Genomic DNA, 21,097 nt, shown 5'->3' on the forward strand with positions numbered 1-21,097 from the left:
TATTATCTTCCTATCTACCTATCTTACCTACCTATCCACCTATCTACCATCTATCTACCTACCTACCTACCTATCTATCTATCTACCTACCTACCTATCTACCATGTATCTACCACCTATCTTATCTATCTATCTATCTATCTATCTATCTATCTATCTATCTATCTATCTACCATCTATCTATCATCTCCCTATATCCCTATCTATCTATATCCCTATCTATCTATCTATCTATCTATCTATCTATCTATCTATCTATTTATCTATCTATCTATCGGAGACAGGGTCTCATGTAGCTCAGGCTGGCCTCCAACTTCCTTTGTCTCTAAGGGTGACCTTCAACATCCAATCCCTCTGCTCCTAGTTTCTGAATTCCTAGATTACAGTGTGCCTCACCATGTCTGGTATAAGGGGTGCTGGGGATCGAACCCAGAGCTTCCTGGACGCTAGGCAAGCACTCTACCAACTGAACTCCATCTCTGGCATCTCATTCCCATGCTTAAGAGACTCATTTTTGCAAGGCTGCCTGCTGTTGCCCAAGGACCCTGTCAGTTCTTTGAGGTGACTAAAATCCCTCCGGAAAAGAAGGTTTCCTTTTGTACCCTAGATAAAGTCATTTAATAATTACCATCCCAGTGACTTCAAAGACCTTCATGTCTCTCAAGGTGGCTGTCTTATAATTGGGGAGGAACTCATCAACTACTATACTTAAAATATTAATGAATTCTGGTCTATTCTCAATACATGTATACATGAACAATCACTCTTTAAAATCCCATGCCTTTCTCCAGCTTTAATTGTTTCAGTAAGACAGAATTAATCTGTAAATGGAATTTTAAATGCTCTGAATATTTACACAACTATTAAGTATAACTGAAAACACATCCACATTTTAGAGTCTGTGAACACTTTTGTTTATTTGTTTATGTTAATAAGATTACTATTTTTGAGACAGAGTCTCATGTATCCCAGGCTGGGCTCATTATGTAACCGACTATGATCCCGATCTGATTCTCCTGCCCATACAGTCTAAGCGCCAGGATTACTGGGGTGGGCCACCATACCCAGCTTATGAGATGCTGGGGATAGAACCCAGGGCTTTGTGCATGCTAGACAAGCACTCTACCAACTGAGCTACATCCTCGCCCTGGTAAGTTTTGTGAGTGTGTGTCCAAGAGCATGTGGTATGCACGCATGCCTGCTAGAGAAGACACTGGGTGCCCTGCTCTATCAATCTCCACCGTTTCCCCTCGAGACAGGGTCTGTTACTGACTCTGCAGCCACCCGGTATACAACAAGCCCCAGCAATCCTCCAGTCTCCATTCACCTTGGTGCTGGGGTTGCAGGGATGAATGGCTACACCCGATCATTCATTCATTCATTCATTCATTCATTCATTCATTCATTCATTCATTCATTCACTCAATGTATGAGTGCTCTATCTATGCCCTTTATGCCAGAAAAGGGCATCAGACTCCACTACAGATGGTTGTGAGCCACCTTGTAGGTGCTGGAAATTGAACTCAGGATCCCTGGAAGAGCAGCCAGTGCTTTTACCAGCTGAGCCATCTCTCCAGCTCCTACACCGGACTTTTGAATGTGGGTTCTGTGGGTTCCTGAGCCAATGCTTTTTAAGTGTTAACTCTGGATGATCAAGGCAGATTCTGTGGCTGACAAGAAACTGGACGGTGAAGTAGGAGTTCGTAGAACAGATGGCTGACTGCCTCAATGTCATCATTCTGGGCTTTCCACTGACCCCCATCTTCAAGTAGACAGTTACATCTAGAGCAGCATGGCTCAGGCCTTCTACACAGAGGACGGGTGCAGGTTCCAGAACCTGAAGAAAGGTAGCCTGGCTCACAGTCTCTTTTGCACTATCTACCATGGACAGGGAACTTCATCTTAGCCAACCAGAATCTTCCTTTCCTTGGCTCTTGCTAACCAAGACAGAAAAGGGGGAGGGGTCCTTCTTCTGGTTGATGCCGAACTGTGGATGGGTCATGATGTCTACCGAAAAGGGAAATCGAGTCTCAGAAACAATCGCTATTTGAGTGCGAAGGGAATGGGAGGATTCAGTATTTCTTAGTTGCAGATCCCAGCCCGGCTTTGTCCATGTTGTATGTATGTGTTCCTTTGGGTGTGTGCACATCTATGGAAAACAGAGGTCCACAGTGGGTGTCTTCCTTGGTCACTCTCATCCCATCCCTGACCTTTTGTGAGACCATGTCTCCACTGAACCTGGAGCTCATGAAATCATCTGGTCTGGCTGGCAATCAACTCCAGAGATCCACCTGTACCCTCCCACCTAGCACTGCGGTTACAGACACATATACTATCTCTGGCTTCTATGTGTGTAGCAAGCACTTTGACCACTGGGCCACCTCGCCAACCTTTCCGGTAGCTTGGTTAATATGTAGTTGGATGTCAAAAGTTTACACATTGCATTATTAATTGGTTTGAGTTTATGTTGTTTGAGAATTAAAAAAAAAAAAAAAGAATATTATCAAGCTGGGTATGTTAGCACATGCCTATGTAAGTCTGCAGGGCTCTGAGCCGGAGGCCAGCTGGGAGGATGTAGTGAGACCCTGTCTTAAACAGAACAAAACAAAACTGAACGCCTGCTGAAGCTGTTAATGCCAGAGCGCTCTAAAATGATCTAACGATTCACAGAGTTTTCTTGTACAAGGTCACAAGTCTATCATGAGTAATCGAATAATTGCTCGGTACGTGCCTTGTTGGTTAAGCCGAGTTTTGCAAATATGTACTCACTTTAGACTGCACACATCACTGGGGTCCAGAAAGCTGGGAGGGTACCAGTGTGACCTCACTTAAACAAAGTCAACCATATGCTGTTACGTTGCCTCTGGGGAATACACTATTTAAAATTATGATTGCATTCTAAACAGACCATCCTAGAGGGATAATTACTTTTCTATGACTGGATCAATACTTCTGTTCTCATTCCTTACTGCCTGCGGGACTGGATTTCAGACCAGAGAAGAAACCCAGGTCAGGAGCCATGGGATTCTGGGCATGGACCCACTCTGATCTGGTTGGGAAGGATTGATGATGTTGTGAGCCCAGGGAGGGGAGCAAGGCCAGGCAGCAGAAACTATTGTGCTACTTAATTTCTAAGTTTCCAGAGAGAAAAGATGTACTTGTCCATGGACTGTCCTCTCGCCTTTGACAGATGTCTCCCTGTGGGTTCAAGGTCTTACTCAGTTTATTGTTTATTAAGTCCTGCACACGATGACTCTACCACATGCTAGAGAGGATGGCGGAGGGCAAGCATCTCAGGACTAGAAGAAAGGGAGGCCTTTCTGGCTAGAAGAAAAGGCAATGTTCACCCTGTGGGTACCAGTTCCATGTCAAGCACCCAGAACCCACCTATGTGGAAATTTTGATCCTTCTAGTCTCCCTGCATCTTGAGGTCCCTGATCCAATCAAAGCTTGTCTTTTTCAAGAAATGACATGACTCCATGTAAGTTTATGTTGAATTTTTTTATGTCTTTATGTGAATAGGTGTATATGAGCATGGGGGTTAGAAGATGCTGGCTGTCCTCCTCTGTCCTCCTCTCTTATTCCTTTGAGAAAAAATCTCTCAATGAATCTGGAACTCGGCTGGTAGTCAGTTCCAGCAATCCTCCTGCCTCTGCTTCCTCCAGTGGAAGGATTAGAAATATATCCAGCGACATCCAGCTTCTTATTTGGGTGCTGGGATCCAAACGCAGGTCTTTATGGTCTCACGGCAAGTGCTTTTATGCACTTAGCCATTGCTCCAGCACCCACATTCTTTTCTTTTCTTGGGAGACAGAGTTTTATGTAGCTCTCTGGCTGTGCTCCAACTCATCACATAGCCAAGGGTGATCTTAAACTCCCGATCCTCCTGCCCCCACCTCCAGAGCGAAGAGATGACAGGCCTGCACTACCACACTGGGTTTATGAGGTGCCAGGGATGGAGCCCAGGGCGGCTTCAAGCACTTCAGACGGGCACTCTACCAACTGCACCACTGAGCCTCGTCTCCGGCCCCTACACTAAATTCCTTCCCAGTAAGACTATGAAGGGATGCTAAGTGGTAGAAAGCATTTTGTTGGAGTGACTGTAAGTCTTAACTGATCAAAATAAATGCTTGTCAAGGCCCTTAGAAGGCCCATTTGCATTCGAGCGATGTGCTAACTGTGAACAGGACTTATGACTTAATTAAAGCTCATCACAGGCTGTCTTCACTAAGCAATATTTTGTTGGATGTTAGCTGAGTTACAACTGAGAAGTGACAAAACACTCTTTGAACGTTTCCTTTTATGCCAACATGTTATGATGTCCCCGGTCTTCACTCATCAGCTTCAGGCTGGTTAGAATGTGCTATGAGTGAGAATCCTGCTGGGTGGCAGAGAGGACTGCCTCCAAGGTCAACCCAGGAAGGTTCGACCTTGACCTGGGGCTGGCGAGAGGGTGCAGCAGGTGGAGGGGCTTGCTTCCAGGCCTGATGATGTGAGTTGAATCCCCAGATGGCTGAAGAGTGAACTGGCTCCCACAAGTTGTAAACTGACCTCCATGCATGTGCATACACACACACACACACACACACACACCTTGAGCTGCCATTGGTGTGGATGAGACCTTGGGTACATGGATCTCCCTTCCTCCTCGGTAATCATCAATACCTACCAAATGATGGCTGTGGTTGGATCAGAATAGTACGTTGTGTATAAAGCACATCTAACTGTGCCTTAAGTAAATACTTTCATTTCTAGCGGAGAGGATAAGAAACCTCACAGGAGATAAGAAGTCAGAAATGGGTCAGAAACCCATTTCTGCCATTACTATATATAAAGTTACAAAGCCTCTTTGGACCTCAGTTTCCTTGTAAGTAAAATAGGGGTGTTCATGCCTACATAGCTTTGTATCGAGAAGTGTGCAGAACGTTTTGGCAGACATTTTTGGTCTTGTACTTTTGGAGACAGGGTCTCATTAGACCAGGATGGTTTTGAGATTGCTGTGTAGCCAAAAACTATCTTGACCTGATCCTCCTGCCTCTACCTCCTGAGTGTTGTGATCACAACTGTGTGCTACCACATCCGGTTTATAGGGTGCTGGGAACCAAATCCAGGGCTTTGTGAACATGAAGCGCACACAGGATCAACTAACTATGTCACCAGCCCTTTTGCTGATGTCAAGGTTTTGACAAAGGGTCTCAGGCTAGCCTTGAACTTGCTACGTAGCCAAAGATGACCTTAAACTCACGATCCTCCTGCCTCCACTTCCTGAGCGCTGGCAACACCATGCCTTGACTATGAGGTAATAGGAATCAACCCCAGAGCTTTGTGTATGCTCCATAAACACTCTGCTGAGCTACAAACCGAGACTTTCATTCTGGCCGTGGTTAAAACATGGACTCCTATAACCCAGCTTGGTCTTAAATTTTGTAAGAAGCCAACCTTTGGATTTCTGATCCTCCTGCCTCCACATCCAGAGTGTCAGGATTACATATGTCTGTCACCACCCAGCTTAGTAAATGCTCAGTCCAATTCCACAGACAGCATGGATCCTTCCACACTGAAGACTCTCTCTTCCTTAGCTCAGTCTGGCCTCTGACAAACAGGAACAATAAGAATCTGCCCGGGGCATGGCAGTGACCTCCATACCCTGGCATCTCCTTGGAGAAGGACCTATTTCTCATATACCCTGGGGGCTGAAGCATAGGTTACCCCCGGCCCCCTGCAGTGGCCACTTCATTCAGGCCCTGGTTACCCATACAGGGCCGCCTGTCACCTGTCAGTTTGCGGTATCTAGAGACATGCACACCTGCCCTCGACCTCCCAAGATTTTCCTTAACTCTTTTCTCAGAGTGAGGGAAAAACAGCCCATCTTGGGCTACCTCCACCTTCTGCACCTCTGTGTAGGAAGTCAGGGCCCTTGGGTCCCCCATCAGACTGCCTGCCTGAAGCGCTCACTGGAGCCAGGAACTTGCCTGAGAAGCCAGTAAAATTTTAATGCACTCTGTAGTGCGGTCATGTCATACTCGGTTATGGCAAATAATCCCAGATGCCTGCAGAGGTAAAATGGAGCTGTAATGTGCTTGCCTCCTAACCCGAGCTGACAGCGGTGATGTACGACTACCATTAGCGGAAAATATCACTTCAACTAACCCATGATCCGGCTCCGCTCAGGGTCACATTATCCATGAGGAACAAATTACACTCCCAAAGTAAATACAAATTTTCTACACAAAATGGGTACACAGAGAGAGAAAGACAGAAGGAGGGGGGCAGGGAGGAGGGACAGGGAGGGAAGGGGTAAAGGGGCGATCCATTCTCTTCCTCCTTGGTGCTGAGTGACACAGGTGATAAAAGACAGGACGATCATTGGCTGACGGAGTGCTAACGCTGTAATCAGCTCAGCTGGTACACACTCCAGCCGATAAACACTATATTCTCCCCTTAGTGGCAAATACATAATCCGTAATGGGAACATGGCCGCTGCAGATATTTACTGCCACTTGGGCTTAAGGGACATGGCTTCTTGAATTCGGTGCCCAGAAAGGAAGGGCCCTGTGGCCCCAAGGGACACAGAGATTGCTTACAAGGGTCGGGACTGATGTTTGGGTGGATGAGAGGGTTCTGGGTGAGGGAGTGAGGTCAAGCGATGAACAAGAGCCATCATGTGTGGGAGTGATCGGTATAGCACATTCCTGCATGCTGGTCACAGATGGGCACCAGTCCGGATCAACCTCACAGGAGGGAGATGCTAAGGATGCCTCTATTCCAGGCCAAGCTCTTTCTGGACAATGCTTGGGCATGAAGGTGAGTCCCTCCTTCCTTTCTGAGACTTGAACAATTAATAAAGCAACTCTTAGATATAATGCTAGTAATTTCTGGGTGCTTACAATGTATTAGTATTAGCAGATACTAGGGGGGTGAGTTATCCAGAAACCTAGTATTTAACTAAAAATTAAACGTGCACACACACACACACACACACACACACACACACACACACACACACACACACACACGTGCACTCATGCATATACTTAAAAGAAAACTGAGTTCCATAACCCAAAATGGATGAAGTTTACTATGGTGGTTTGCATGGCCTGTTCCTCTAATCAACTACCATAGCCCACAGGGCAGACTCTGCTATTCCCACGTTAGAATCAAACTAAGAGTCTTAGGTTAAGCCTTTCCTTCTTCCCTTTGTGGCGTGGTTTAGTCTCATGTATCTGAACACTTGCTCTCCGGTCCGTGGCACTGTCTGGGACGGTGGTGGAACCTTTCGGAGGTAGAGCTTTGCCAGACGAAGTATATCACTAGGGGTGTGCTTCGAGGTTTTATAGTCTAGACCCACTGACCGTCCTCTCTCTGTGTATGTGTGTCTCTCTGTCTCTGTCTGTCTCTGACTGACTCTCTTTCTCTCTGCTTCCTCTGTGTGGATGAACTGTGAGCTCGCTGCTCCCTGACTGTCACGCTGGCCTCACACGCCTGCTGCCCTGGCTTCCCTATCACGACGGACCACGTCTACCCTGGAACTGTGAGCCAAAACAAACGCTTTCTTCCCTAACCCATGTATCATCAGATTGTATGATCACGGGGACAGAATAGGAACTAACACACCTGGGAGAACTGTTTACCACGCTGAAAAAAACAAGAGCCACACACCAGAAGGGCCCACGCCTCTGTTATCGTTGGACAAGTTGAGTCTCAGTATTTACTGTCGTGATGCAGTGTTTAGAAGCTAGCTGGAATCGTGTGGGTGGAAGTGAAGGAGAATGGACAGATGACATCCTCGAATCTTGCATCCAAAAAAAAGCACATAGCACAGGTTCCAATATGGCTCCTATACATGCCCCAACTGTGATCATTTGGATCTAGAGACTCACTTGGAGGTTTGGTCTAGACACAGAAAGTAGGTAGTTAATGTGGGAGAGTGCCCTGGAGTGTATGCTAGGACCCTGCTTCCTTCTACTTTCTCTCTCTGCTTTGTGGCTACCATGGATACAGCATCTTTTGCTCTACCTCACACTCCCTGTCACAATGTCCTGCTGGACCACAAGCCCACAGCTGTGATGCCAAGAGACCACGGAGAGAAACTAGAACCCAAATGATCCCATGTTTCTTGCTTTGATGTGATTTTTCTGGGGTATTTTTGATAGAAGGACAGGAGGCTAAGCTAAAGGGGAAAAGGATTAAAACCCTGGCTCTTGAACCATCCTTACATCCTGCTTTTTTAACTTGTAAGGCAAAGACATGGGCTTGAGAAGTTAAAGTCTTTGAAGGACTGCATGTTGGGCCTCGTGACACACACCTAAGCAGATTATATATAAAAATGATGCTTGTACAAGTGTTCTAAATAAGGCCGCATGCTCTTCAATGAATTTCTCTCTCTCCTTTTTTCTACTGTTGTCTTTTTGTTTCGTGAGACAAAGTCTCACTATGTCATACTAGCTGGTCTTGAACTCACAGACATCTGATCTGCTCCGCCTGCCTCTGCCTCCTGAGTGCTGGGATTGAAGGTATGCACTACCACATCTGGCTTGACAAGTTATTTCTTAACATTATTATTTAGATAGTCTTCTTGAACCTAATCTCAAATTGTCATTAGTAGCATCTACTTGTTGATAGCAAGAACTTAGAACCTTGAAAAGTCATTAGAAACCCCCCGCCCCAAACAAACCAAAATCCACACTGATCTTTTTCTTTTTTTAAAAACCTTTCCAGAGCTTTATTGGGAGAGAGGGGGAGGGAGGAAGGGGGGAGAGAGAGACAGAGAGACACACACACACACAGAGAGAGAGAGAGAGAGAGAGAGAGAGAGAGAGAGAGAGAGAGAGAGAGAGAGAGAGAGAGAGAGAGAAACCGGTTGGAGGGAAGAGAACGGAAGGAGAGAGTGCGGAAAGAGAGCCCACACTGATCTTGGACACTATAACTGTCTATTTCAGGGGTTCCCAGTCAATCTGTGTTTCAGACGCTCCACTCCCCTGCCTCTGGTAGATCATAAGTCAAGCCATGTTTGGGACAACACTGGAGAAAGCTGTGCCTGGCCTCATGGAATTGAAGATGTAATATACTTCCATAGTTAGCAGCTACCAATCTGATTAGGAAAAGTTCGACAATGGACATGAGGGGAAACTTTCCAGATGTAGCGTTAATAATAAGAAAAAAGCACATTCATCCAGTGAATTATGGGACCTGTGTGTGCATGTATGTGCGCATGCAAATATGCATCCATGTGCATATACATTTGGAGGCCAGAAGACAACACTCGGCCTCTTCAGCACTGAGATTACAGGCATGAGCCACCATACACAGCTTTTTAACACGAGTACAGGGAGAAGAGCCTGGTCTTCATGCCCGCAAGGCAAGCACTTCATCAACTGAAAAACCTCCTCAAAGTAGGTTTTGAGACTTCTCTATAGAATAGAGTTGAGATAATTAGTAATATACCGTAATACGGGTATCTTATTGTACTGATCACACTGAAATGGCATAGTTTTGAGGAACAGTTAGCTATGTACTATGCAGAAGTTGCAGTGGGACTGAGGCAGCCACATGAACATACAAACATACATGCCTGTGATTAAAGATACATTCTCATATCTCTGTTGAGCACAGAGCACTCTCCGACTCTGATATGGAATAAGAAAGACACTTTGGATAGCCACAGAGCAGCCTAGTCTTCCCTAAGAGGCTGTTGAGATAGGGTCTGTCATTAACGCTGTCATTAGTCCTGATATGTTTGGTACTGGGTTTCTGAAGGTCTGTGCACAGTCCCATAAGGCCCATAGCGATCGACACCAGCACACTGGTCTATGGCTCTGCAACTGTCCTTTCATGGACGCCATAAAGCACCAGGCGATAGCTCACTTAAGAGAATGGGGATGCAGAATCGTGTGCTCAACTTCAGATGTTTCCAGAACTCCTTTCCCAGGTCAAATGAGACTCGTTACTGATGACGTGAGCTCATGAAACATATCACGTAAATGAGATCTTTACTCAGTTGCTATGCTTTCCCAAATCCACACTGACGATTGAAGAATGGAGGAGGAACTGGTTTCTCTGTTTACAGGAAGGTCCAGCTGAGTCCAGACTCCACAATGCACATGATGGAAGAAGACTGTGTGGACGGATTTGACCAGATGAAGGAAGCAGCAGGCAGGTAACGACCCACAGGCACATTCCCTTGAGTGACTTACATGAATCAACATGCAGCTGCCTAAGTCTGTCCACTATGCCTTTCTCCTTCATGGATTCAAAACAGATTAAAGATGAAACAGCTCTTGTGGACTATTATTGCCATCTTGGCAAGAGGAAACCATTGACAATCATGAGGTTGGAGACAGAGCTCAGAAAGAAGCATGTTTGCCTAGCATGCACAAAGGCCTGGGATCTATCCCCAGCAATGCACAAACCAGTTGTAGTGTCAAATGCCTGTCATCATAGCGCTTGGGAGATGGAGCCAGGAGGATCAGGAGTTCAAAGTCATCCTTGGCTCCATAAGAACCCCCCGCCCCCCACAAACACACACACACACACACACACACAATCACATACCTATTAGACTTTGGGTTCTGTCATGCTGCTGAGGTAGACAGCTAGACAGAAAAATCAGGACATCCAATGCAAGGTCAACCAACCCAGCTCCACTACAGATAGTAATTCCAAGGCCCAGCCAAATTGGGTGGTTTGTCTACAGCCTGGGAGCTGGCTGACCAAAAGAAATTAGAAAGTCGTCTTCAGGGGTCCCTCTCTATGATCCACCACTGTGAAAACAGGAAATGTTTCAACGGGAAACCTATTCACCTTACACTTCTTCATTCCATTCACCCCAAGAACAGAGTTCAGGAGAAATTCCCAACAATTCCTACCTACATATATCTATATTATATGGGGGAGCCATGAAGTGGGTAAAACACGTGCTTTCCAAGCTGGGAGATGTGAGCTCTTTCCCCAGCCAGTGTAAGGAGAGAACTGAATCCCACTGGCTGCCCTCTGTTCTGCACGTGGACGCCACGGCACACATGCAGCCCGCACCCCACCCCCCATGAAATAAAAAATTTCAATCTGTGTATCATAATCCATGCTTTTCAGGGATATGAAATGATAGACACTGGCAGGATGACTACACACAGACATCCAGTTTTACTTTGGCCTGAAAATGCTATGATGGGAAAAAAAAGGAAAACATAACAAGACTCAGGATTTAAAATAACTTTCAATAGAAATTTAATCTGAGGATGGCATCAATAGGAATTTTGGGTGGGTATGGGGATAATTAAGCCGATTGGAAACACAATAACACTGGAAGAATAATAAAATGTCATCTTAACCCAGACATAATATTGGAGGGGTAAGGAGAGGTTGATAGGCATTTTGGAAATTGAGACTCCAAAATGAAAAAGCTCTTGAAACTCAGCCAACCACTGCAGAAATTGCCCCCCAAATGCTAGGAAATTTACAAATGGCTTAGAAATGTTTTTATGAGAAAATCAAACTGTAAAAGTAGTGCAGAGGCCTGGGGAAGAGATTGCACATTGGTTGGAGCCCAGAAAGCAGACATTGGGATGGCTGGGGAATACCCGGGCTTGGAGTGCCAGGCCTCTTCTACATGTTCTCCCCACAGGAAAGAAAAAGCAACTCCAGCAGAATAGCCACGCTTTACTTCTGCCCGGGGTTGAGCAAAGGGGTCCAGCCACAAACACCATCACCACAGTTGCCACTGTCTGGGGTGGTGGCTATTGGTCCTGCTTCTCTGATAGATGGACAGTGAAGATTCCTTTTCTGGCTGAAACACAGGTTAGCATATCTCAGTTGTCTCTTGATTAAGACGTGTGTGTGTGTGTGTGTGTGTGTGTGTGTGTGTGTGTGTGTGTGTGTGTGTGTGTAGGGGAGGAATATGCGCAGATGTGTTTCCATGGTAACGCAGAGGCCAGAAGAGGATGCTAGGTATATTTCTGTATCACTACAGGCCTATTCCCTTGAAACAGGGTCTCTCACTGGGCCTGGGGCCAGGTAGACGGCCAGCAAAGCCCCACTGATCCTCCTGCTCCCATCCCCCACAGCACTGGCGGTAAAAGCACATGGGACCGCATCTGTATTTCTATGTGGGTGCTGGGATCTGAGCTCGGGTCCCCATGCCTGTGTGGCCGGTGTGCTGAGTCAGCCGAGCTGTCTCTGTATCCTCTGCCTCAGGACACAGCTGACTGCCAAACCAAGGCTGAGGTCTCCGAGAACAACAGGGAGGGCCTTCTCATCCTCTGCAACGTTGCTGAGGATGCGTAGACTTTCGCAAGGGTCAACACACGGCCTGGCAGTCAAGCCATAAGACTCTTCCACTATAAGCACAAGGCCACAGGTCACATCTTCAGCTGGACTTTTCAGCGGTTTCCAAAGTCCTTCCTGAGCCAGGTGACGTGTGTGTGTGTGTGTGTGTGTGTGTGTGTGTGTGTGTGTGTGTGTGTGTGTGTGTGGTCTTGGCTGAATTAGGAACATAAGCCAAAGATGGGTCTCTTTGCTTAAAAGTTACTCCCTTCCCTCACCTGTGAGACCATCATGACCACAAACAACAATTACAGAAAACATTTGTTTTTCTTATTTTTTTTAATTTTTTTTTTTTTTTTTTTGGAGACAAGGTCTCAAGTGGGCCAGGATGGCCTCCAACTAACGCTTTAAGTGTTACTGAGGATGGCTTTGAACTTCTGGCCTTCCTGCCTCCACCTCCCAAGAGCTGGGATTCTAGGCATGGACTACTTTTCTTGGCTTGTTTGGTGCTGAGGATGGAACTTAGGGTTTCCTGGCATACTAACTAAGTAAGAGCGCTACCCACTAAGCTTTACTTCCAGACCCAGTGTTGTTGCTAAAATATTCTCTTGGGAGCAGGGATGGCATGGGGGGAGGGCTGTTGGAAGAAACGGAAGGGGAAAACTGATATAATCCTATTTATTATATTATTAATTAAATATTAATTAAAGATGCATTAAAATTTTAAAAATTAATAAATACAGCAATAAAAAATGAAAAAAAATCCTGAAGAGGACATAAAGTTGGATGGGCAGGGGAGGGGGGGTGCATCTGGGAAGAGATGAGAGGGTGAGTGTGATCAATATAGATCGTATGAGAGCCCGAATGTGGCAGCGCACACCTTTAATCCCTGCAGAAGCAAGCAGGCATGCAGATGTCTGTGAGTTCAAAGCCAGCCTGGTCAACACACCTCTGAATCAGCCATAGCTACACAGTGAGAACGACTGTGTCTCACACAAATGAACAATAACAACAAATATACATTGTCTAAAATTCTCAAAGAACAAATAAAGTAAGAAAATATTACTTCAGAAGCTTTCTGGGGGGAAAAATCAAAACAAACAACAAACAAAAAACCCTATATCTGGCCCCCTGACGCCCAAGCCCAAATAAGAACTTTCCCCTGTAAACAGGAAGGGTCTGATACCTGGGAAGAGCTGCCAAGGGGACAAAAACCTGTATCATCTATTACTTAACGGCTGTCTGCTCATTTTAAGACGGCCCCACATTACTCTGGCCTGTATGAGTAATATGTCGGGATAAGGGGGTTAAAAAGATACGGTTTTAGGAACCTTTTATGGTTTAAGGCCTTCCATCCAGTCTGTTCCAGGAAGTGTCCTTGGGGATGAGAGCTGAGCCCTGCTTTCCCCTGGAGCGCCCTGGGTCTCTTGCAGGACTCAAGCTATCTGAGGTGGAGCGCAGCTTTCCTCCCTCCCAAGGTGAGCCTTGAGCCTAGGAAACAACCCCCAGCTAACACTGAGCCCAGGCAGGGGAGCCTGCAACCTACCCCAACAAGAAGATGGGTGGGCCGGGGTCTTCCCATCTCATACATTACAACACCGAGAATCACCCTGCATACAGAATAGTAAGAGACAGAGGCAGAAACGAGATTGGAGATCCCTTCTGACCAGCCATCCATGGCTCACACAGTCCCCCAAAAAAAGAAGAAGAAGAAGAAGAAGTGGGTAGGTGGAGAGATTGTGACTTTAAATCCTGACATTGACTTCATAACCAAATGAGGGGTATTGCTGCACACGGTGCAGGTGTGCAGCCAGTATTAGGGGAAAGAGAAAACCAAAGAAAATATAGCCCAACTATGCAGAAATACTAATGTCGCCTCACTGTTCTCCTGATGGCAATTCTTTTCCAGTGTGGGATTGGAGTAATTGCTTAATTTGGGTGATCAGGGGGCCAAGTGCTGCCTCTTCCTTGTTCCTAATGACAAATGAAGAGACATCCCACATCCAAGATGCTGGGTTCACCGCCTACTTAATTCCCCACCCAATTTCTCCCTTCCCAGGAGCCTTCCAGGTTCTCGGCTGCTAATGTGCAACGCGTTCCTGGGGCTGAGGATGCTCCAAGTGGGGCCTCATCAGATCCTGTGCACATGCAAGTCTGTCTCGAGCGTTTCAGAAAGGCTCTGCTTCCCAGCCCTTTCCCAGATACTTTCACATTAATTAGTAAGGGTATCATTTTATAAATTATAGCTTCCTATCAGAAGAAAGCAGAGTCTATCTTAATTCAGTCAGCTGTGCGAAATACCGTACCCTAATTTTAGACTGCCGGTTCTGCGGATCCCCACGGAGTAAGAATGACAGGTCTTCTGGAGAGAATTCCCACCAGGTCCCTCCCGCAAGTCTCACTTTTGGCTACAACAGCATTCCCAGTGGGACTTGCTGAAGGGATCCCAGGATGCTGAGTGGCATGTACTCCACTATTTAGCAATTCATATTTGTATTCAAACCCTCCAAAGCGGTGCCAGCAAGTGCCCTGGTGGGTTTTGGGGGCTACAGCCCTGCCATAGAGCAGGCTGACAGGGCCCCTGCGAAGCAGAAAGGATGGTGTTCAGGTCGTAGGTGGCGGGATGAACACTCTCCTGTCTCAGCTGGAAAAGGAGAAGTCTGGCAGAGTTAACTACGCAGGGCCAGGCAATTAGAGGCTCCCGGGCTCCTGCTGGGAACCCCTGGAGAAACACCCACTGGGTCAGGGATAGCACAGCCCGAGTGCCAAGTGCGGCTCCCAGTTACAAAGGCCTGCATGATCTTCAGGGTGCAATCGAAATACAGCCCAGTGAGTAGGCAGGGGATATACCATGCATAAGAAGAGAGTGTCTAATGCCCCTTGCCCTCCCACTGACATGCATAAGAAGAGAGTGTCTAATGCCCCTTGCCCTCCCACTGACTTCCCGCCCTTGGACCTGCCTGTTTACTCTCCTCCCAGACTGGTACTCCCCTTGCCCCACCCTTTCACTCTGTCTAGCTGAATGCTGCTGCATCCAACCACCTTGACTACCCCCTCCACTGCTTCTAATGCCCACAAGCAGCTCCATTCTAGAAGCTACCAGAGTCTGCAGATCTTGTTAATGATGGCCCAGGTCCCCAGAGGCTCCAGGGTAAGGGACCTGTAGTAGAGACCAGGCCTGGGGTAGTTCCGGAGGTGTGAGCAAGGCCCAGAGGAAACTACTCAGAGGAACAGCAAAGAGGAATGTTCACCCCCTTCCCCGGTGACTGCAGACAGATGTATCAATATGGAATTCACTTTATGTATTTGAAATACAGCCTCCTTAGGTAGCACACGAGGGCCTGGAACTTGCAATTCGCCTGCCTCAGCCTCCTAAAGGCTGGGATGACAGGTATGCACCATCAGGCTTCTGAAATAAAAAAATGCACGGACTAGGGGAAAGAGCGTGCTTGCAAGTGTTGCCTGTTCAAACATGAGTTCAATGCCCAGAGCCACAGACTTGTATTCGCAGTGCTGGGCAGGTAGAGACAGGAAAGTCCCTGCAGTTTGCTGGCTAGCAAGCCTAGCCTACTGAATGAACTCCAGGCCAGCAAGAGTTCATCAAAAGTCAGGTAGACAGCACCAGGTAATGATGCCCAGGGTTGTCCTCTGGCCTCTGAGCACACAGGAAGATGCACACACACATGCACCCGCTCATACAGGAAGATGCACACACGCAACTGTGCTCAGAGAGGAAGACCTTGAATAAAACCCACCCTCTCGGAGAAGTGAGATCAGTTCTTGCTTGCCTGTAGAGCTCTCAGAGTGGTCAGAAGGTTTCAGCACCTTCCTGGGTGTCAGAGACACCCGCAAAGAATTATAGCTACTTTCGCCATATGCCCACGTGACCTTGGGGCTAGTGTGGGCATCGATTGCACTTTGCATGCTGTTACCCATCCCCAATACACGCTGGCTGCCCGAGATACCCGAGGTCCTACTTCCAAGGAGCTAAAATTCGCTCCTGAGGGTTGGAGGCAGGAGGCTTCAACTTGTCAGTTAAACAAAAGAACAGCCCTCAGCCCCCTATCCAGTGTGTACTTCCGCTGTCATCCAACAGCCCATTACCATGTCACAGCACGGCGCACCCTTCCATAGGTCACTTTGTTTAAAATGACATGGATAATGCACATGTCAGCAAGCTGACAGTCCTGGCCGTCCTTCAGAGATAAAAACCTCCAGGCGAGAGCCTGTTCTTATCTGGGGGACACGCGCTGGTCTATCATCCAAGTCAGGCGGAGCGTGATTTCTCCAGAGAGCACTTTTTTCATTTCCTGATTTTAAGGAAATCAAATAAGCACCATTTGTCTTCATCTGAATATGCTTGACCTGCTCAGATGATGATGTCTCGAGTTTTATAACCGGCTACATATGCTGAATTCAAATTAATGACAGTGGTGAACAGGAGCCTTCCGAGATCTCCTGGAGGCTGTTGTGGAGGCGGAGGGGGAGAGTCTGAGATGGATGGGGAACAATCACTATACATGAACCGTGGGATTCTGGGGAGGATCAGCCAGCACGGAGGAGGTGAAAATCACTGAGCAGGGCACAGGGGAAGGGAGGACCGGCCAGTCGTTTTGGTACCACACAGTCCATATATTCTGAGACTTGGGTAAGTTTTCAAGTTACACAAGGCATCATTGAAAAAGGAAAGACACTTGACTTGGTTGGCAGACGTCAATGGCTTGGAAGGAAAAAGCACACCCACAAACCTTTTGCTTCAGTCAACAGAAAACCTACTTTACTGCTTCTGGAGTCCATCTTCTGGAGGCTCGAAGCCTGGGTTCCTTCTTCATCCTTGTTGAATGGTGTACACTGAGGCTGGGCCTCAACCTCCACGGAGAGGGTGTACCTGCTAGGGAGACGCCCCTCTCCCAACACCAACCCACGGAAGAGAGCAGCGTCCCCTTGACCGCCCTGTCCACACTGCCCTGTGAGGAAATTCCTAGGGGCATACCACTGACATTTCTATTAGGAAGCTACAGAAAAGCAAGAGGAAGCACAGAGGCCAGTCAGACGGAGGCAGAAATGACATTATAAATACACAGGGGAAAGGTGAATACTTCCATCATGAACCAAAAAAAAAAAAAAAAAAGAAAGAAAGAAAAAGGAAAAAGAAAATCAATTCCCCTTTAAGTGTTTTGGGGTCTATGAGTCATCATCCATGAAGTGAAAACTTGGTGTGACACACAGGAGACATGAAGGGGCATGTTTCACAGAAGTGGATGTCACAGGTTTGGCACAGTCTATCTTATTGAAAATGTCACGGTGTGAACAATGAGACATCCTTCAGGAGGGAATAGGTGTCAGCAGGAGTGTGACGGTGCACACAGGGCCTCGTGTATTGTATTTGCAGTGGAGGGGGGTGGCATCTTACCTTCTCTTCCTGGTCGCTGTCACTGTCGCACTAAAAAGGAAGACAAAAAGAATAAAGGTCAGTGTGGTGATTATGCAATCTGCGGGGGGAGGGGGGGGCGGGGTGCAGGGCAAACGTAGGAAAGAGGAGACGTCTCTGGGCTCCAACGTGCTCCACAGCACTCAGTGCTGAACACGGAACACGCTGCTGGATAACAGACAACATCCATTCTGTCAGTTCATGCCAGTGCCCTGGGATGCCTGGAGTCCGCACAGCAAGAGACTCTACCGTACAACAAAACTATGAAAGTCTAGGGAACACCCAGCTAGGGGCTAACACTGCCACAGGATGAAGGGGACTCAAGATCCTTCCGAAGGTTCTGGAACAAAAATCACTTCTGCAGAAGAACGTGCTCTGCCTTCAGCTTTGGGGAGTGGCTGTCTTTCTGCTCAATCTTTTCTCGGGAAGCAAACAAGCTTTGTTCATGGAAATCTCTTGCCAAGACTTTGAGGGGGGCAAGACTCAACACAGGTGACACTGTGATGGTTAACACTGACTACCAACTTGACAGGATCTTGAATCACCTTTGGGCATGTCCGTAAGGAAGTTTCTAGACTGGATTAACTGAGGAAGGAAGAGTCTCCCTAAAGGTGAGTGGCACCATCCCATGGACTGAGGCCTTGGACTAAATAAAATGGAGAGAGGGAGCTGAGCACTCAATTCTCTCTGCTGCTTCTTGATGGAGGATCCAATATGACCGTGGTATTAAAGTAAGAACGGCCCCCACAGGCTCACGGATTTGAATGCTGGGTCACCAGGGAGGGTCACTATTTAAAAGGATTAGAAGGATCAGGAGGCATGGATTTGTTGGAGGAAGTGTGTCGCTGCAGGTAGGTTTTGAACTTTCAAAAGCTCATGCCAAGCCCAGTGTCCCCCTGTACCCCCCCCCCATCTCTGCCTACGGATCAGGATACAGAGCTCCCAGATCTCCATTTCTGCCTGGGCACTGCCACACTCCTTGCCATGATAATAATAGACGAAGCTCTGAAACTGTAACAAACCTACAATTAAATGCTTTCTTTGATGAGAACTGCCTTGGCCATGGTGTCTCTTCCCAGCAACGGAACAGTGACCGCCCATTTCCCACCCCTACGGCTATGCCTTCTCCACCATGGTGGGCTATATATACCCTTGAACTGCGAGCCAAAATGAGCTCTTCCATGAGTTGCTATTATTCTGTCCCAGCAATGAGGAAAGTGACTAATATTGATGTCCGGGATTCGAAGGCAAACTCCCCACAGGTAATGCAGCAAGAGTACTAAGTAGTGTGATGAGCCTGCTGCTCTAGGTTTGGGAGAACCAAAGAAAGAGAATTATCTCCTAGTTTTGGGTTTCTTGACAGAAGCAGAGGGAAACAGAGAACAAACACTCCTCTAAAAACCAAGAGTGTTTTGCTAATAAATGATGGGTTGAACAACAGGGTTGGTGAGACAACTCAGCTGCCCACGTGCTTGCTGAGTAATCATGGGACTTGAATCTAGCTTGGTTTTCAGGACCCATGTACAAAAATCAACATGGAGCATACATGTGTAATCCTAGTGCTGGGAAAAGGGAAACAGGATGTCTGGGGCTTGCTGGCCAAGCAGACTAGCCTACTCGGTGAGTCCCAGGTCCCAGGGAAAGAACCTCAGTAAACACGATGGACAGGGACTGAGGGAAGTCTCCCAGGGTTGACCTCTGATCTCTATATGTATGTGAACACGGGCATGCCTGGGCACACATACGTATACATAATAAAGGGTGCGTTTGTTAGACACTGAGAGATGTGATCACATGTATGCCTTCCCTCCCTAGTCCTGGAGAGGCCCTGCTGGGCTGGACTCCACCAAGATGAGACACAGGACCAAGCCTCAGGCTGCTCTGTGGTTCACACAATGTGGTGTGCAGGTGGGACCACTCTGCATGGGTGGTGGAAAAAGAGCACCCACTAGGCAGAGAGATGGCCACCGGGAGAGCAGTCTGGCAACTAGGACACTTTCTATGCCAGCATCGTGCCTGGTATGAGAGAGGGTGAAGCAGATGGTTCAGCAGATCTGCAGTGAGAGCTGGTGGGTCATGGTAATCCACGGCTAGGGAGAGCAAGCGGCAGGTGAGTCTCGGAGGGTGCCAAGGTTTTTACTGTGGCCACCTGTACATGGGAGCAGATGGAGCCATCAGGGGAAACGGGCAATGGAAGAGAGCTGAGGACAGAGAGCCACAGCTCTCTCCTCCCAAGCCCACATCTTCTGGAGGCAACACTCGACCTGCCCCCCCCCCCGCCCCCACTTTTTTCCTTACATTCCTGGGTGGTGATGAGAACCATTTTGGTCAAGTAAGAGGTGAAGTCTGCAGAGGATGCTGAGGTAGGGAAGAAGGAGGAGAGGATAGGTGATGAGAACCATTTTGGTCAAGTAAGAGGTGAAGTCTGCAGAGGATGCTGAGGTAGGGAAGAAGGAGGAGAGGAAGAATCCTGGGCCTACAAGATGGCTCACGGAGTAGAAGCACTTGCCACACAAGCCTGATGAGCTGAGTTTAATCACCAGATCCCAGGGTAGAAGGAGGGAACAGACTCCTTGGAGTTGTCTTCTGATCTCCACACGTGCTCCATAGCACAAGTGTGCATGCAGGCGCGCGCGCGCGCACACCGCGCGCGCGCGCGCGCGCGCACACACACACACACACACACACACACACACACACACACAAATAATAAAGTTTTTTTTAAAGAGTCTTAATGAACGGCAGGCAGCTCCTGCCTCTTGCCTTCAAGTCTGCCTAGGTGAGGATGTGATGTGTGCATCTACAGCAGCCATTTTGAAAATGTCTCCCAAAAGCCTCCATGCTGAAAGAAGATGGAGAGAACAAAGGAAGAGACATCTGACATCATTGAGCCACTGAACCCATGTCAGAAGAGACGCCTCCTCGTTATTATTGCTCAAGCTACCTTCCAAGTGCTACCAAGAGATGCTAATAAAATCTCCACTGGTTGTGTGTGGAGACCACTGCCTCGGTACTGAGAGCATTTAGGAACTTACACCGACTATTTTTTTTTGTCTTTGTTTTTGAGTCAAAGTTTCACGTATTCCAGGCTGGCCTTGAACCTGCTACATGACCAAGGATGGCCTTGAATTCCTGATCCTCCCACCTCTACTTTCCCAAGCCCTGGGGTGACAATTGGGAGGATGATGACATCTACTTCTCCCTCTGCCTCCTTGGTGATACAGGGTTACCAGACACGGAGTGACTGACAGCAACTTCGTCATGTCCAAGGGCATCATTTCCAACCAGACTTCCAACAGCCGTTATGTCTGCACTGACATTCTTGTGATTTCTCTGTCATTTCAGATGAGTTGAGTGGAGATGGGAAGTGGGTGAGATGAAGACCCTGAAGGTCTAGAACCACGGATG

At 47.5% G+C, this 21,097-nt stretch overlaps 1 protein-coding gene across 5 annotated transcripts in view; it reads right to left on the reverse strand.

The window, feature by feature from the left end:
• Positions 1-21,097, reverse strand: part of Auts2 (activator of transcription and developmental regulator AUTS2) — a 1,133,868-nt gene that overhangs the window by 332,704 nt on the left and 780,067 nt on the right. For all 5 annotated transcript variants that reach the window (XM_016002484.3, XM_076560553.1, XM_076560552.1 and 2 more), the window contains exon 5: positions 17,672-17,701. In XM_016002484.3, coding sequence (XP_015857970.2) covers positions 17,672-17,701 — 30 coding nt within the window. The remainder of the gene's footprint in view (positions 1-17,671; positions 17,702-21,097) is intronic.

Source organism: Peromyscus maniculatus, chromosome 23 (genome assembly GCF_049852395.1).
Source record: "Peromyscus maniculatus bairdii isolate BWxNUB_F1_BW_parent chromosome 23, HU_Pman_BW_mat_3.1, whole genome shotgun sequence".
Lineage (NCBI taxonomy): Eukaryota > Metazoa > Chordata > Mammalia > Rodentia > Cricetidae > Peromyscus > Peromyscus maniculatus.